General features: G+C 37.4%; 1 protein-coding gene across 2 annotated transcripts in view; it reads left to right on the plus strand.

Moving 5' to 3' along the window:
- LOC137049209 (NACHT, LRR and PYD domains-containing protein 12-like) overlaps positions 1–19,493 on the plus strand; it is a 79,231-nt gene extending 59,738 nt beyond the window's left edge. For both annotated transcript variants that reach the window (XM_067427671.1, XM_067427670.1), the window contains 3 exons: positions 3,896–4,069; positions 7,078–7,124; positions 18,815–19,493. In XM_067427671.1, coding sequence (XP_067283772.1) covers positions 3,896–4,069; positions 7,078–7,124; positions 18,815–19,335 — 742 coding nt within the window. In that variant the 3' untranslated portion in view covers positions 19,336–19,493. The remainder of the gene's footprint in view (positions 1–3,895; positions 4,070–7,077; positions 7,125–18,814) is intronic.
- Positions 19,494–19,713: the final 220 nt, after the last annotated feature.

The raw sequence follows: 19,713 nt of genomic DNA on the forward strand, positions 1-19,713 counted from the left end.
AACGACTGGTTTACTTCGTTTAAGTCACTCGTTTCACGAACAAAATGCACCAGTTTGTTCAATTCGTTTGCTAAGATCTCCTGTTCAGTGTCAGACTCAAAGCATCTCAGTCAGTAAAGGGCGTATGTGATTAGTTGAATCAATGAACAAATGATCCGTCACGTCTCATACTTGAATGCTATGGCTCGAGGTTTGTCATTCTTTGGCAGAAATGAAAAAGTCAGGGGCTGCGCATGTGCTCGTTACCAATGGCTCCACGCTGTTTGTGGAGGGAGGATTTGTTTTTTTTGTTTTTTTTGGTGAACTAAATGAGACCATGGACCACACGAATGAGTGATTCGATCACCTAGAAGATTTGTTCAAGAACGAACATGACTTTCAGACCATTTACAGACAGTTCCTGTTTATGTCAATGTTTCTCGTCAAAGTTATCCGCCGAATGACAACACGCTGACATCAGACGCACGTCAGTTAAGCCAATCAATGTCAAAATGCAGCCCAGATAGATGAATATAACTTACAGGACGCAAGTATCCATGTAAAATGTTTTAGTGTGCTAGCCTAGCGGCTCGCATGATTGCAATGTGAAACCAAAACACTTACCAAATGTATCAAATCAAATATGAACTTCGGTTCGGACGTTGGGGCAGACTTTCAGGTGTGAAAATGCCCTTAGTTGAAAATACTAGCAAGATGGTAGTACTCACTGAGTCAAGCCATGTTACCAAGCTTACACGAGCCTCGAGTTGAGAAGTGTTGAATCAAAGGCAATGCTGAGAAACTGTCAATGACAGGAAGGTAAATCGGCTGTCTATATACACCTCCTATCATTGATTAACTGATTAGTTTAATATGCTCCTCTTGTGTTCCAATTGGGTTAATTATCTGAGCCTGCTCCACCTGTGTTTAATTAGATTTAATTGTTTGCGCGTGCTTCTCCCGAAATTAGTTTGTGAAACTTCAAATAAAGTAGAACCCACGTCTGGTTCAGTAATGGCTGATTGCAGATTTTTTGCTATGATGGAGGTGGTGAGATTGGAAAACATGCCCACCCAATACCCTTGAGACAGACCGGTGATTAGATAGTCAACAAAAGTCAGATCAGGGTAAGAGGAGAGGTAGCTAGAGAGATTAGGAACATTAATAGGAGTAGAAGGATGGCTTTTCATAATTTTCTCCGAATTGGGGCTTTTCCTTGAATTTGAGGTTTGTACCGGTGTGGCCAGATGGATTTCGGGTGTGGATCCTTGCAGAAAATTATCAGCACCGTGGACAGCATCTGGCTCTTGTTTGTTGAATGCTTTGGGTCAGAAAGACGCTGTGTGTCCGTGAGCAAGCCAGTGTTTTTGCACTGCCGAAATGACGAACGAGCAGTTCGGTGTCAGTCACAGACCAGTCTAGTCTGGAGTTAAAAAGCAAAATAAAGGAAGCTGATTTGGCAGAGAATGACTTATGATATTCATAGAATAGGGTACCTCTGTATCATTGATTAAAGTCCACCATCATGGCTAGATACAAATCCAACTCTTCCCTTCGATCTGGGAAAAGCTGACACAGAATATCTCTGAAAATGCTGAAAGCAATGACGAATTCTGCGAATGTATGATTCCGTTGTAATCTGGGATCGGAAGTTTTAAGCCACGTCACCAAAGTTAACCACCTTCCTGTCAGCAGCAGGCGAGGGGAGCAGAAGTGAAGCAAGGTTTATATCCTTACCTTGGATGATTTTTGTTCTGATGTGAGGAGATACCATAGCAGCAGCTGGAGAGACAAACCGCCTGTCGAATGTCTGGGCAGGAGTTGCTGGTGAAAGGTTAAAGGATAGAGTTTTCGGTTGGAGCAGGAACATCCTAAAATGGTGTCTGAGCCAGTTGTTGGAGAACTAGTGGGGCCGAGGAAGTGGAAGCGAAGCCCGGGGATCACTTAATCCGCTGGCAGGAGGACAAAATTGAACCAAACAGAACCACAAGGAGAAGCCAAAAAAACTCCTAAATCAACTGCTTTGACTGCAAAAACCTACGATTACTAAACACAACAACGTCGCTCCCTCCACTGCATGCATGCTCAGTATATGATATCATCGGCTCTGCTGCTCATTATCATCATCGGTTCTCTCTTAACAGTAGGTTAGGTCAGTGTACTGTTAAATGAATAACTATGGGATGTTTGTTTATTTCGAGTCAGAGGGAGAGTCAGACACGTCAAAAAGTGAATAACTTTAGAAATGTGTGGATTAGTGCTTAGAGATATGAACTGACTAACGTTCAGTTAGTCATCACTAACGTTCACACATAACAAATCAAACATCCTCCCTGAGTGTGTGTGTGGAAACAACGCGGATGTACTGAAATGTACATGAATGCTGCGTGAGGTCAGTGACCGAGAGTACGCGCACACGTTCTCTGTGCATCAATATAACAGACTCTCACATGCTTACTGCATGACACCAAAATTGCGCTCTTCAGAAACAATTGCAGAGTAAGACAGAGCTCGTGTTTTAAAGCAAAGCACACACTGAAATGAATAATTCACTAAAAACGCGCTGTGAGTCTCTATTCTCTCTGATGTAGCCCAATCAGCCTGGCCTTCTTTACACTGGCACTATTTTAGACTGTTTGAATGAATCAGATTACTGGATCACTGAACACTTTCCCAGAGTTTAACAGCTTAAGCTCACAAACAGAGAATCGCAGTTGTGATTGTAAAATTGGGGTTAAAATAGTTAGAATGGAAATTTCCTCCTACCAGGGTTACAGGTGCAGATGCTCAGTGTGACTGTGATAAACTCCAGACTTCTATGATCAACTGCGTGATGCAAATTACGTTAATATCATAGCTTCACGTACTTATGTAATTTATTTGCGTTAAATTATTTTAACGCATTAACGACTTTAAATTAATCGCATGCGTTAACGTGTGTACGTCGACAGCCCTTACATAGACTGTAATATACATATATGGGCTAGTTTTATATGTCAATATATGAAATTGTTCCATTTTCTAATAGGTTTTATATATGGGCAGATATATATGTACATATATGTTTTCACTTTCTATCTGGATATATTTAATATATGTATATTTCATATGTGTACTTATATTTCATTTCCGTATGGGTATGCCCCCAAAAAAGACAATAAAAACTGTGACTCGTGGGTCATGTTGCCTGTTTTAGGGTTAATGTCACTGCAACCCAGTTTTATCATAAACAGTGTTCAAATATCGAAACTGGAGTCATAGCTGGAGATCAATCACAGATGGAGTAGATCAAGTCGATCAACACCCCAAAGCTTTACAGTCCTGTAGCTCGTCCTGGGTCCACAAGTAGTGGGCGGGGCAAGTAGAAAATGATTCTCAATAGCTAATGAGTTTTTGATTGATACAGCTTTTAGACCTAGATTTCAGTGTTGTGTTTATAAGTGTATGTGAATCTGTAAATGGCGTCCTATTTTATTTTAGTAACAAAGACATTTTGTTTTTTAAATGTTATATTTATATTCTTTCTTTCAATAAGGTTTCTGCCACGGTTGTCTGTGTGAGATCAAATTATTTATTTATTTTTCATTTAAATACAAGATATAATGTCCAATGTTTGGGGGAATATTTGTTTCTTACTGATAATGATTATTGACCACAAAATTATCTTTTATGAAATGACAGTAAACTCAATTAAAAATGGCACTTTAAGTTTTGACCCCTGGCGCTTAGTGACAGTGTAGAAATACTTTGTTTCTGTTCTAAAGTATATCTCTACTTTACTGGAGTATACATTATTCACTTTTTTACTTTTGTGTCTGAAACTACAGAAAATAAAAGCTACCACCCAAATAACTCTGTTAGCGACATCTGACTGCCAAACTAATGTGATGTGGACTGTTGCGGTGTGTGTTTGTAGGTTGTCGGGCTGTATGGTGACAGAGGAAGGCTGTCATTATCTGTCTTCAGCTCTGAGGTCAAACCCCTCACACCTTAGAGAGCTGGATCTGAGCTACAATCACCCAGGAGATTCAGGAGTGAAACTACTCTCTGAGACACTCACTCATCCAAACTACAGACTGGACAAACTCAAGTATGTTGGGCAGGAAGAGTGTATAAGTTCTAGTGCACTTCCATAACTCACTGAAATCTAATTAACATTTTTGCAGTATATAATAATAATAATATTAGAATAAATAAATGACCAATCTGACATATGAAATCATTTATACATTAAATGATTTCATATGGGGTGGGGGGTGCACAATTTACAACCTCATTGCAGCTAGATTCCAATAAAAATCACACACTGCAACCTAAATGATAATCAAAATTAAATATTTAAATTGAGTTATTTCTGGATATTGATCTTAGGTGCCATCTGCAGTTTAGATTTTTTTTTTGTGGAGATAATACTAGCTGTGTCTCATTTCAGAAGGCTGCGTCCTCCGGAGTAGGGGTCGACCCATATATGCGTTTTTCAGGACCGTTACCGATTATAACAGATCAATTGGACCAATAACAAATATTTTGAACCAATATGTGTGTAGTGTAAAAATAAAAATTGATGTCAAAATTAAGAATTAAAAGGCCTCTGACAAAGACTATTTTTCCATAATTTTAAAGGGTTAGTTCACCCAAAAATGAAATTTGTTTAATTAATGACTCACCCTAACGTCGTTCCACAGCCGTAAGACCTCCGTTCATCTTCGGAACACAGTTTAAGATATTTTATATTTAGTCCGACAGCATATCCAAGTGTATACACCCTATAATGTCCAGAAAGGGAATAAAAAGATCCTCAAAGTAGTCCATATGTGACATCAGTAAGTTAATTAGAATCTCTTGAAACATCGAAAATACATTTTGGTCCAAATATAACAAGACTTTATTCAGCATTGTCTTCTCTTCCCTGTTTGTTTTCAATTCTCAAACCGATTCAAGATTCAAACCGTTGTAAATCGGTGTACTGAATCATGATTCGGATCGCACGTCAAACTGCTAAATTGCTGAAATCCCGTGACATTGGCGATCTGAATCATAAATTGCTGCATGTAAACACATCCATGAAATAAGGACAAATATCACAAACGCAGAATCTTTTAAGATTTGTTCTCATCTCATGCAGCAGAAGTAGACGACGTTCAGTCAAAACATTGCATCTGTAACTGCATGAGGGATAATATGAGCTGTGAATCTCCCGCTGACACGGTGCACGCTTTATTTAACATCAAAACTGACGTAACATTTGGAATACTCCGAGTCAGATATGGACATTATTATGTTTTACGTCACTACAAGGAAATTACCCGGTTTATTAATAAAGTCAGTAAACGCGGTTTACTTGCATTAACAATTTACTGGTTTGCATGTAAACGGAGAAAACTGGTTAATCAATAAGCTGATATTTGTGAATAATCGGCTTACTGGTGTGCATGTAAACACACCCACCGATTTCACCCCATCTTACAGCTCTTCTGTCAGAAGTTGATTAAAAATTGAGCTTGCGCGTATATATTGTGCGCGTCTAGTGTGAGATACCTGAGAAGCAGCTCTGACCTTCGTGTCCAGTGTGCGACCCCCTTTAGCTCATCAGATCGCATAATTCAATGAGAAATAATATAAATGGTATTCTGTATTATGAAATATTTTGCAATTATGTGAGAACAAAGCAAAATTTCTAATGCATACTGTTCAGTGAAGCTATTTGAACACAGATAACCCGCAGCGGCAGCAGATGTGATTGAATTAATTTGTTTTGATAATCTATTCAGTTTATAACGTTAAGATGGCTGAATGGCGAGCAGCTAAAATCGGTTTTAGTTACACTAGCACCGATGTGAGGCTATTTTCAACTCTCAGAGCCAGATCGCGCGCATTTCACAATATTTTTTTAAATCAGCAAATCGGTTTTGAAAATTACCGACACCAATAACCATAAAAATGCTTAATATCGGCATCGATAATCTGCCACACGATAATCAGTCGAACCCTACTCTGGAGGTCGCATTCGGAGGCTGCACGAAGGCTTTCTCATTTCAAAAAAGTGAGTAGCACGCTCCAAATGCAACCTTCGAATGCGTCCTTCTTTTACAGGAATTCAGAGTGTGCACGAGGCGTAGAACGTGTAGAACAGTACATTGCTGTCAAGGCAAGAAACATTTCATAGTCATCTTCAAGTTGTAAATAATTTTCATTCATATAACTGGCATGAGAGCGCAGTGAGGCTGAATGTGTTTGCATAGCAACGTGATACTTCCTGCCTTTTTCTCCTACAAAGGACGTCTCGTTTAATTCTGATTGAGGACACTCCGTTTACTGTATCCTTCACAGGATGTGTCCTCCAGAGGACGCAGCCTTTGAAATGAAATGAAATAAGACACAGCTAAAGTTTTAGAAAGAAAGTGTAATTACCATATCTCTCCAGCCGAGGCCCCATAGAGTTCCATTATTTTTTATAGATTTGGCCAACTATAACTTTTCTGATGAATGTTGTAAATATATTTAAACATTATAAAAATTCATAAAATCAGTATTTTTTGTAAAGTTTAGATTTTTTTGTTGTTTGAGATCTTTTGAAGTGTAATAATGCCACATACATTTACAATAATGCCAAAAAAATTATAGATTGCCACTGCCATTAAAAGAAAACACTTTTTAATAAGATCAAATATGTATTTCAAATATCCAAATATATAAAACAATTGCTTGCATGCGTGTGTGATCATTTGTTCATATTCCTTTTGTGCTGTAGTACCAGGCTTTCATTTCTGTGTGATTTTTTTTTAAATTTATCTCTGAATTATTGATTTTATTTGCCAATTTCTATAAAAATGCTCTCTACTGCAGTCACACCTGTGTTGTTTGTGACAGAATGTGTGTATGAAATTGTATGTGTGTGTGTGTGTGTGTGTGTGTGTGTGTGTGTGTGTGTGTGTGTGTGTGTGTGTGTGTGTGTGTGTGTGTGTGTGTGTGAATATGTTGATTGAGAGTGTGAGTGTGTGATAGTAAGTGTGTGTTTTGTGTGTGTGTGTGCGTGCGTGCGTGCATTGTGTGTGTTTAATGATTAACTGTCACTGTAACTGTCTGTGTGTTTTGTAGTGTTGATCATGGAGGAGAGATCAGGATTACAGCAGGAGTACGAAAATGTATGCCTACACACTCTATCACACACAACACTATCACACACTCACTTAACTTCATAATCCTATGGTATGTGTTTGGTAACCATGGCCGAACCTCATTGTTTTATTGTATTTCAGCATAAACATACATCATTAGACTAAAAAAAGTAAGTAATGGTAATTTTAGTAATTTTAATAAGTAATTTTAGGGCTAAAATGTTGCACATATACTGTATGTAACAAGCAAAGTATTTATCATAATGTACTTTTTTTTTTTATTGTCAGCCACCGTCAGGGTTTTTGCCCATTTTCACCAAAATATAATAGCCCATAGAATATCTTGTTTAATGAATATCTGAACATGCGATATATCAAAAGAAATAAACAACTGACCATTAAACAACAAAAAATATTTTATTTAAATATTAGAGGTGTGACAAGACACTAATCTCACGAGACGAGACTAGACAAGATTTTTACATAGTATTTTTAAGAAATCCACAATGATGAAATACATGACTAGAAATTAAAACTTGTTTGCAGATGCATTTGAAATGTTTTAATATTTTAACTAATCATCTTGTAATCAATGTTATTTTATTTCTACTTCTGAATTATCATATAAAGTAAAAGACAACAGTGTATATATATTGATTTAACGTTTAAAATAATTTAATTGTGATTAATCACACGATTGTCATGAGTTAACTCACGAATAATCACAATTTAATCGCAGATTTTTATATGTTGTAAATGTATCTTAAATTAAGTTTGAATTCAGTTTTTAATGCTCTAATCAACATGGGTATGGACAAACATGCATTTTTTATGCAAATGTACGTTTATAATTAGTGAGACCATACTTATTCAATAATAATCAATAATACAGCATGAAGACTAGATATGTATCAAAGGTCATAGATGTTTATCAAAGAACTTGTTCATGTCTTGTTCATGTCCTAAGCTTAAAAATTCAGAATAAGCAGGGATTTCCTCATTTTAAAAATACAAATAAAGGTAGTTTTACTGGCAGTTTAGTTCAGAACAGGGCACAGTTCGTATGAAAAACTGGTAATGTAAAAGCTGTCATGCGGACCTGTGAGCGCAACAGTACCACACCATACCTGGAGTAGGTCCATATAACACGAGTAGGAATATAGTGTGGCCCCTTTAACAGATTTGCACTCACTATTGTACTACCGGTATTTTGCATGTGCACGCCAAACTGTGCCGCAATTCATGTCAGTGTTGCCAAGTCCACGGTTTTCCCGCGGAATTGCTCTCTTTTAACACTGTTGCCGCAGGCTGTTTCTCATGTCCGCGGGTTAAAGTGACTACAATTGTTATATTTAGCGCCAGAAATACTAATTTTTGCAGGGAACCCTGACAAAAAACATATATTTTACCCCCTGGAATGAATTTTTTTTTGACCAGGGAACCCCTAAAAACGTGATTGGGCTTGTTTTGAGCTAGTTTGAATTGCAATTGGGCAGGTTTTGTTGTGAAAACCTGGCAACCCTGATTCACGTGAACAGTGTGAAGAACACGGACACAGGAGCGCTCTTGTTCAGAAAAGTAACCTGTGCATTCGTTTTAGACGATTTTAATGTATTTAATTCAATAAAACACATGTACTGTAAGTGGTGATGTGTAAATAATTTACCTCAAAACATGAGCGAGAGTGAGCTTCAGTGTAATCGCACATCGTGCTCGGACTGCAGAGAATGTGTTCAGTGTAAACAGACTTTTCTTTCGACCTGGTGTCTAATATGGTTAAACAGAAAATATGGTAGCTTAGGCAATAACTGCACTTTAGGTTTAGAATAATAATGTTAACCATTCTCTTTCCTTATTAATGTTTGCTGCTGCATCCTTTTCTATTGCTGATTTCGATTTCTCCAACTACGGACCATGGATCAAAAAGAAAATGCGCACTGCGTTAACGAGTGTTAATAAATTTTGTGCCGTTAAAACAAATTTGCGTTAACATGTTATATATATACACTCACCTAAAGGATTATTAGAAACACCTGTTCAATTTCTCATTAATGCAATTATCTAATCAACCAATCGCATAGCAGTTGCTTTAATGCATTTAGGGGTGTGGTCCTGGTCGAGAAAATCTTCTGAACTTCAAACTAAATGTCAGAATGGGAAAGAAAGGTAATTTAAGCAATTTTGAGTGTGGCATGGTTGTATGTGCCAGACGGACCGGTCGGAGTATTTTATAATCTGCTCAGTTACTCGGATTTTCACACACAACCATTTCTAGGGTTTACAAAGAATGGTGTGAAAAGGGAAAAACATCCAGTATGCGGCAGTCCTTTGGGCGAAAATGCCTTGTTGATGCTAGAGGTCAGTGGAGAATGGGCCGACTGATTCAAGCTGATAGAAGAGCAACTTTGACTGAAATAACCACTCGTTACAACCAAGGTATTCAGCAAAGCATTTGTGAAGCCACAACATGAACAACCTTGAGGCGGATGGGCTACAAAAGCAGAAGACCCCACCGGGTTCCACTCATCTCCAGTACAAATAGGAAAAAGAGACTACAATTTGCACAAGCTCACCTTAATTGGACCGTTAAAGACTGGAAAAATGTTGCCTGGTCTGATGAGTCTCGATTTCTGTTGAGACATTCAGAGGGTAGAGTCAGAATTTGGCGTAAACAGAATGTGAACATGGATCCGTCATGTCTTGTTACCACTATGCAGGCTGGTGATGGTGGTGTAATGTTTTCTTGTCACACTTTAGGCCCCTTAGTGCCAACTGGGCATCATTTAAATGCCACGGCCTACCTGAGCATTGTTTTTGACCGTGTTCATCCCTTTATGACCACCGTGTACCCATCCTCTGATGGCTTCTTCCAACAGGATAATGCACCATGTCACAAAACTTGAATCATTTCAAATTGGTTTCTTGAAAATGACAATGAGTTCAATGTACTAAAATGGCCCCCACAGTCACCAGATCTCAACCCAAAAGAGCATATTTGGGATGTGGTGGAGTGGGAGCTTCGTGCCCTGGATGTGCACAAAATATATATATATATATAATTGGTCATATATATTAACCTCTTGCCTGTCATCCCTCCATTTGGCAAATTGAGCATTTAGACATACTCATAGTAAAAAGACAGCTGCTCACAAGTTATTCTAAATATACACATAACCAATATATACTTAGAAAGCCAATACTTGAGAGTTTACAGCTGAATATGCAGAATTACTCAGACAGATGTTAATAATGCAATGAACTACCGATCTCAATTCGTGCTGCCGAGTCTGTAGCCATTTTTAAAAAACATCTTAAGACACATCTCTTCCAATTGCACCTGACCAATAAAGAATAGCTCTTAACTATCCATTCATTTTTGTTTGTTTGTCCCAAAAAAAAAAAAATGGTGTACTGTGCTAATTAACTGAGACTTCTTACAGCAATTACAGGCTGTTGGCCTTGTTTGTTTTGTTGCTTCTATTGCTCTCCCCTTTTTTGTAAGTCGCTTTGGATAAGAGCGTCTGCTAAATGATTAAATGTAAATGTAAATATAGAGATATATTGGCTATAAAAACATTAAAAAAAAAATGTAAATATGTAAAATATTTTTCTTCATGTATAAAAATATGATGTGAATGTAGTATAATGACTTATAACTACAACAAAATTGAAGGCACAAGTGTGGTCATGCTTTATTTAAAATATGAGGCTGTTATGTCCAAGACTATGAATTTAATGAAATATTTTCTGAGACCATGTTTGGATTTTTTAGAGATTCTTTTATCAAATAAGTTTTTTGGCCTTTTGCAGTCTTTTGTCTAATATCTGGCAAGGAGAACAGCTCAATTAATGCTTCAATGTGCTCACTCATTGATCGTTTCACACTTTTGAATGTATGAGACATAATCCTCATTATTCTTTTATGAATCTTTTGTTTAACAGCCATTATTCAAATCCATTATAACATGTATGCCTGCCTAAATGGCCCATTAACAGTGCAGTACTTCATTTAGTAAGCCACAATTATCTAAAGTCTTTCTAAAAGAAAAAAAGAAAAAAAACTAAATTATGTACACATTATGTGAATTACTGTAACAAAATAGACAAAAGCTCCTGGTCCAACAGGTGCATTAGAGCTTCAGTTAGCAACAAGCTACACAACACAATTTAAAAGTTTAAAATTACACCTTCATTCTTTCTGTCACTTTAGACCACCATTAAGTGTTTTTATTAGTTTCCTGTCGCAATATAATGGGTATTTCATTCATATGGTGATGTTAAAACATGTCATATTTATAATTTTATATGGAGCTGATCGCTACACCTGTTCGCAGTCATAATGCAAACATCCATTATTGATATAAAATAGCCGAAATCACATGAAAAAATCACACAAAAACCTTATTCCATAGTTATCGTGTGTTTATTAGCTTCTTAGTTCACGCGTAGAGATGTAGAATAGGTTCATTCTTCACAGAGACAGAATGAGGAAGTAAACACAGGAGGAGCCCGTCATGAGGAGGGCAGTGTTGAGCATGTCATATTATTGACAGCTCAGTGAGCAAAGGAACGCCTAATGAGTCATATCTCATTAAGAGGAGACCCAGAGAGTGCCATGTGCATGTTTTAGCTCTTTAAGATAGCATAATTCAGTGAGAAATGAATAGAAATGGTATTCTGTATGACAAAATATTTTGCAAGCATGTGACATGTATCAATATTTCTCCAAATATGAGCACTTTTTTTTTTAACTAAGAGCTAAACTAAAAGCTGTTCTTTGCGAGCTGTGTGAACACAAATGTGCCAGTGCAGACGAGAGATTAAATGTGCGTGTGATATTCCATTCAAAATTATAATGAACTCCTGACTTAAATTAACAAAGAAATTAATGTCACTGCAACCCAGTTTTATCATAAACTGTTAAAATATGGAAGCTGGAGTCTTTTATCTGTCTGATGATACTGAGTTTGTCCAGATAAATTAAGAGCATGATGTTTTAACGAGCAGTGATTGTTGAACAATAGTAATCTGGGCCAGAGTATGTGAGCGGAGTGGAGTGGGAACGGAGCGAGGAGTGGAGCGGCGAGATTTTGAATGGAGTGAGGAGCGGATTTTTAAAAGTCGGAGCGTTGTGGTTTTCACTTGTTCCGAGAGCGCTCCATTACCGCTCCATCACGAGTACAAATCATGCCAACGGGCCGGCACATAATAACTCATTTTTAAGCCGGAACTAGAGCTTAGATCGGCTCAAAACATCAAGCCCGACATACCCATGCACCCGAGAGACCGGCCCTGCCCGACACATTAACTGTAATTATGAGCCAGAGCCCGATTTAAACCCGACCATTTTTGAATACGTGGGCGTTCTGACGAGAACGAGCCTGTAATGACTAATGAGCGGAGAAGCCGGTGTGACTCAACTCAATAATCCGCTCATGAACCACTCACCGGTAAAATGATGATCGCAAATCCAGCTTAGACATGACATAAATCTGTAGCTTACTTGTTGTAGCCATTAAACAATGTTTTTTTTCTTTCATATTTATGTTTAAATATTATAATATTATCCTAAAATTTCATCTGATTATGATAAGTGAAAAGATGCGAGTGGGTCAGAAATGATTTTGGTGGTTATATTTAGTTAATATTAAGTTTTGTTTTGTAAAAAGCCTTTCTTTCATTTTGTACAAATTGTCTCTTAATTTTAATAAAGGTTTCTTCGGCCAATTGCGCGTCTCATAAATAAGCTGAAACTCAGCAGTCTTGCCTCACAGACATGAGAAATATATAGCCTAATACAGTCTTGTTCAAAATAATAGCAGTACAATGTGACTAACCAGAATAATCAAGGTTTTTCGTATATTTTTTTATTGCTACGTGGCAAACAAGTTACCAGTAGGTTCAGTAGATTCTCAGAAAACAAATGAGACCCAGCATTCATGATATGCACGCTCTTAAGGCTGTGCAATTGGGCAATTAGTTGAATTAGTTGAAAGGGGTGTGTTCAAAAAAATAGCAGTGTGGCATTCAATCACTGAGGTCATCAATTTTGTGAAGAAACAGGTGTGAATCAGGTGGCCCCTATTTAAGGATGAAGCCAACACTTGTTGAACATGCATTTGAAAGCTGAGGAAAATGGGTCGTTCAAGACATTGTTCAGAAGAACAGCGTACTTTGATTAAAAAGTTGATTAGAGAGGGGAAAACCTATAAAGAGGTGCAAAAAATGATAGGCTGTTCAGCTAAAATGATCTCCAATGCCTTAAAATGGAGAGCAAAACCAGAGAGACGTGGAAGAAAACGGAAGACAACCATCAAAATGGATAGAAGAATAACCAGAATGGCAAAGGCTCAGCCAATGATCACCTCCAGGATGATCAAAGACAGTCTGGAGTTACCTGTAAGTACTGTGACAGTTAGAAGACGTCTGTGTGAAGCTAATCTATTTTCAAGAATCCCCCGCAAAGTCCCTCTGTTAAAAAAAGGCATGTGCAGAAGAGGTTACAATTTGCCAAAGAACACATCAACTGGCCTAAAGAGAAATGGAGGAACATTTTGTGCACTGATGAGAGTAAAATTGTTCTTTTTGGGTCCAAGGGCCACAGGCAGTTTGTGAGACGACCCCCAAACTCTGAATTCAAGCCACAGTACACAGTGAAGACAGTGAAGCATGGAGGTGCAAGCATCATGATATGGGCATTTTTCTCCTACTATGGTGTTGGGCCTATTTATCGCATACCAGGGATCATGGATCAGTTTGCATATGTTAAAATACTTGAAGAGGTCATGTTGCCCTATGCTGAAGAGGACATGCCCTTGAAACGGTTGTTTCAACAAGACAATGACCCAAAACACACTAGTAAACGGGCAAAGTCTTGGTTCCAAACCAACAAAATTAATGTTATGGAGTGGCCAGCCCAATCTCCAGACCTTAATCCAATTGAGAACTTGTGGGGTGATATCAAAAATGCTGTTTCTGAAGCAAAACCAAGAAATGTGAATGAATTGTGGAATGTTGTTAAAGAATCATGGAGTGGAATAACAGCTGAGAGGTGCCACAAGTTGGTTGACTCCATGCCACACAGATGTCAAGCAGTTTTAAAAAACTGTGGTCATACAACTAAATATTAGTTTAGTGATTCACAGGATTGCTAAATCCCAGAAAAAAAAAATGTTTGTACAAAATAGTTTTGAGTTTGTACAGTCAAAGGTAGACACTGCTATTTTTTTGAACACACCCCTTTCAACTAATTGCCCAATTGCACAGCCTTAAGAGCGTGCATATCATGAATGCTGGGTCTTGTTCGTTTTCTGAGAATCTACTGAACCTACTGGTAACTTGTTTGCCACGTAGCAATAAAAAATATACTAAAAACCTTGATTATTCTGGTTAGTCACATTGTACTGCTATTATTTTGAACAAGACTGTATGTGAAACGATTCGAAACGAAAATATTTAAATAAGCAAAGCGCAGTGTTCAGAACTCACATGGTAAACAACTAGCTTGATACAGATGGATCACGGCGATGATGTCCGCCAAGCGGGTTGTTAAAGTTTACATACTGGTGAAAGCTCATTTTAAACAGGTAGCACTTATTCACACATGTAATCGTTCTCTCTAATGCATTCAAAGACGTTTTCTTGTAGTGCTTACCTGCTTACAATTATCTTTATCAGATTTTGACTGAGCAGAAATCTGTATTGATCCATAGATAAAATAATTGATGAAAACGTAGGCTATATTCATCTTTCCAAACAAAATTTGCACTGCAAAAAGCATCAATGATATTTAATGTATATTTTTATTATTTTTTTCATTTAATGCAGGTTATAAACCAAACTTTGTAGTGATATTTGAGAGCTTATTTAAATACTTTAGCAGTTATCCGCAAATTTCCTCTGAGCAAAGACAGAGCGGGTGTTTCTGATAGCAAGGAGTGGAGCGGGGAGCAGGAAATTGTGAACCCGGAGCGGAGCTGGAGCGGAGTGATTCTTGAATAGATAGAGCGTGGAGAGGAAATTGCTGCCGCTCCACTTCGCTCACATACTCTGATCTGGGGCCATCCACGATCTTTGACAGGCATTGGGTTAAGTGCAAACAATAACCATAATCAAAGTACTCAATATTCAAAGTGCAAATAGAGACCACTTTTTTATCATCAAGCATACAGATACAGAGCTACGAGATGGTTACAAATATATAGCTTTATTATCGGGAGAAATTGGCATGCCTCAGGGAGCCGCTTTCAAACAGTGGTAAATTGTTGAAATCGCGTTTGAATGTGCGTTCCCTTTAACTTTCAATTTCAAGATGGAGCGTGTACTCTGTGATTAGGGAGCGGTGGTGCTGAGCGCGCAGTTTAAAATATAAATCTGGCACTTCTGCTGAGAAACGAATCCTTTGCCACAGTCTAGTCCACTAACATGTAACACAAACTCATAGCACACACTCGTAACACATGCTGAATGCGAGCGCTTCACTAACACTTAACACAACACACTCAGAACACACGCTCGTCTTCTCGTCACCCTATCACTACTGCGAACAGCTCGTTCTAAATGAGCTGATGGAATTAAAGTGACTGTTATGATCCTCCTGAATTAAATTGTTTTTTATTCTATAAAAAGCAAAACTAGAGTGGAGCCATAATATAAACTTCACCCACACACTCCTTCATGACCTGGTCTTGAGAATATGACAAGACAGCTTTTCACCTCGACGAGAAATCTCGTCACAGTTTAGTCTCACGAGATCTTGTCACACCCATATATATTATATATATATATATATATATATATATATATATATATTAGTGCTGGGCAACGATTAAAATGTTTAATCATGATTAATCGCAATATTTTCTGTGATTAATCGCGATTAATCACAGTATGCGCAAAATTCAATAATGAATACAAAAGTAGTGTATTGCATACTTATATTTTAAAAGTGCTACTCTATGAACAAAAGTGCAATAACATATGGTTTGCAAACACTTTAAACAAATAAGGTGCTTTTTTTAGAGCAGTTAAAAGTTAGTAACAGTTGAAACAATATTTCTTGTAAATATCAACTTAAACATTATTAAAATTAAATTAAATATAAAACCAAAACTATTAGCCACTGCCAGGCCATTAACATTTGGTTTGGTTTGGTATCTTAAAAAAAACAGGTTATGTCTAGAGCCTCAATCATAACGTTATAACATTTTGGTGCACTCTGACAAGAAAATAAAGGTAAAAGATAACATTTGATTAAATAAAATAAAAAAAACAACATTTACACTAAAGCGCTGGGCATTGTCGCAAATTTCACAATTTGGCCTATCAGGTAGAGTACATAGCAAATTGTATGTACTTAACAATGCATGGGGGGGGGGGGGGGGGAGAAGATACATATATTGTATACATTATATTGATTCTGAAGTAATACTCTCATCAGTGTTCTGTCAGCTTTTATATAGGCCTACTTAAATCTGCATATTTGTGATATTCACCCCAGGGTGTTATTTCATTTTATGAAGGCCATTTTTTTTAAATCGTAAGCATCATCTTTCATGTTAAATTCTTACATTTGATTAATACATTTAGTTATAATAGTAAAGACACTATAGGGCTGTTACCAATAAAATAAAATAATTTAAACTGCGAAAATACAGCTGCAATAAATAATGGTATAAGTTTGATGTTCTAAATTAAAAAAAAATGCAATCATACTTTTAAACATTAAACTAAACCACCAATAGTTGGCAGCAAGTGATCGTCTTCATAAATGAGTCATTGAGTCGTTCATTCAAATGATTCATTCAAAACGCTGAATCATTCAGTAACAAAACACCGCGCTGAGTGTTGCTTTCCTTTGGAACTATTTTCGTCGGTGAAATCATGGGTGAAATAGAACAAAAAAGGTTGTTTGGGTCTAAAATGTAAGTAACTTAATATTAATTAGGCTACTTCTTTATTGAACTACACCATTCATGCTACACAATTCACGATTGCAAAGTCGACTTGTTATTAACAATATCATAAATCATAAATATCAACAACTACAAAAAACTCAGTTTTACCCCAGAATGTTTCTTCTGTGAGTTTATATTGTTGCTCATTTGTTTTGATTCCTCCACGAATGTCTCTCGCAAAGAGACAAGCAGCGTGAGTCTAAACGCGACTTTGTTACCAGAGGCAGAGATACACTCATCAATCACTGTTTACATTGAATATAATAAAAAAACAAAAAAATCTGAATCATTCTCGCGTTTCTGGTTATTTTAATATTTTATTTGTCCAGTCGGGAAAGTAAATCTTTCATCTTTCATTTGTTCTAGACAAAGAATGTCAAGCCATTGGCTTACAGACAGACAGCCCTGTATTCTCCTGTTACCAATGGTTTGTCTGTATGTGTATTCAGAGGCAGTGAGCAACGGGCTTTCAATATAATAATAACTACGTTAATGCACGATAAAATAATTGCGTTAACGCGATAAAGCGTTAACTTGCCCAGCCCTATATATATATATTGTGGTGTGACAGGCAGCGGGGCGAGGGACCGCGAGAGCGGGCCGGTGATTAACGTTCATGAGTGCCAGCTGCGTGGCACACCGGTCTCGTCTCGCGGCCATGTGACGGGAGCATATATAAGGAGGAGCAAGAGCTGCGGAAGAGGAGAGAGGACCAGGCCTGGAGTTTATGTTTAGTTTTGTTTATGTGTTTGTGGGCAGTCGTCCGTGAGGGGCTGCCCGCGGTTTTTCTTTCATTTTGTTTATTTCTTTTGAATAAAGTTTGTTGAACGTTCGCCGGTTCCCGCCTCCTTCCTTCCCATGAACGAACTTCATTACATATATATATATATATATATATATATATATATATATATATATATATATATACACACATTTATAATTCTTAGGGGTGTAACGGTTCACAAAATTCGGTTCGATACGATACACTGGTGTCACGGTTCGGTACGGTACGGTTCGGTACATTTTAGATACAGCAAAAATAAGCGCGTACTGAGTAAGCGAGCACCTGACTGAGCAGCCTAAAACATATTTGTTTTTTGTTTTTTTCTCTTAGTCAGGGGCATTGCCTGTTACGTCGTTTTGGTTATTGGCTTCCTTGTTGAACGCATAATATTATATTTTTCATACTTTTTTATTTTCCAAATCTAATTAATTAGACCAAGAACTGTTCGGTACAACGGTTCAATACGAATACGCGTATCGTTACACCCCTAATAATTCTAGCTTCATGCATTCCTTTTTTTTATCAACCCTTGAATATGGGTAAGTTTCATTTAAAAAAGCTACATTTTTAACAAAAAGCTGAGAAAATCACTTTTTTGTGAAAGACAATATTCAGATCAGATTCAGAGTGATGATCAAACGCTGATGGAGTAGTTTGAGTCCACCTGCACAGTCCTGTAGCTTGTCCTGGGTCCACATTTTATTCAGTAACATTGGATAGTTTTGATATATATGTTTAATGTTGATGATCATGTTATTTTTTATATGCACCTGTTTACATGCGATTGCTTGTTTTACTGCGTCTTCCTCACGTGTTTTGATCAGGAGATTCTGTGCTCATTCAGAAGATGCGTAACAGGGCCCTCTAGCGTCCGACAGTGAAAACATGGAAACCTGGAAAAAATCCGTTTTTGGCAGGGAAAGAGTTAAAATATCAGACAGATTCTTAATTCCTGATTCTGTGTTTTCTCTCATCAGATTATCATCGGCCCACTCTGGATCTGAACACAGTGAATAAACTCCTCCTTCTGTCTGAGAGGAACAGAGTGATTACTACCACTGACGCAGAGCCTCACTGGTATTCTGCTCATCCAGACAGATTTGATTATTATGCTCAGGTGTTGTGTAGAGAGAGTGTTTGTGGACGCTGTTACTGGGAGATTAAATGGAGTGGTGAATATGTGTTTATATCAGTGTCATATAAGAGCATCTGCAGGAAGGGACGGGATGATAAGTGTTTTTTGGGATTTAATGATCAGTCCTGGAGTTTGATCTGCTTTCCCTCACGTTACTCATTCATACACAATAGGACAAAGACTGATCTTCCTGTAAAGCCCATCAGTCATAGAGTAGGAGTGTATGTGGATCACAGTGCAGGAACTCTGTCCTTCTACAGCGTCTCTGACACAATGAGCCTCATCCACACAGTCCAGACCACATTCACTCAGCCGCTCTATCCTGGGTTTTATGTTTATAATGGATCGTTGAAACTGTGTTGATGAATCAGAATAGACTATAGCATAGGTGGAGAGCCAATGATTTTGTCTGATCAATGAATATTTTACTGTCATACATCTTTCCACAAACTCTTGTAGTGTGCGTGAGAGTAAGTAGATGCAGAAATGTTCAGCTACCGACAGTAATAGACTGTAAACCACTCAAATTTTTGTGAAATTTCCCTGTTTTTGAATTGGAAAAAATGCTTTCATGATTCATGTAATTAATAAATGAATGTGATGACGAGGCAAAAAACGTTTGCATTTTCTACATATTAGACATATGAATAAGAGTGAACTCTTTTAAAATAAAATGTTTGCAAATTGTTTAAATTGATTACTTCATTAGCCTACTACAATTAGACCTAGAACTTTACCACT

The sequence above is a fragment of the Pseudorasbora parva genome, chromosome 20 (genome assembly GCF_024679245.1).
Source record: "Pseudorasbora parva isolate DD20220531a chromosome 20, ASM2467924v1, whole genome shotgun sequence".
NCBI classification, from domain to species: Eukaryota; Metazoa; Chordata; class Actinopteri; order Cypriniformes; family Gobionidae; genus Pseudorasbora; species Pseudorasbora parva.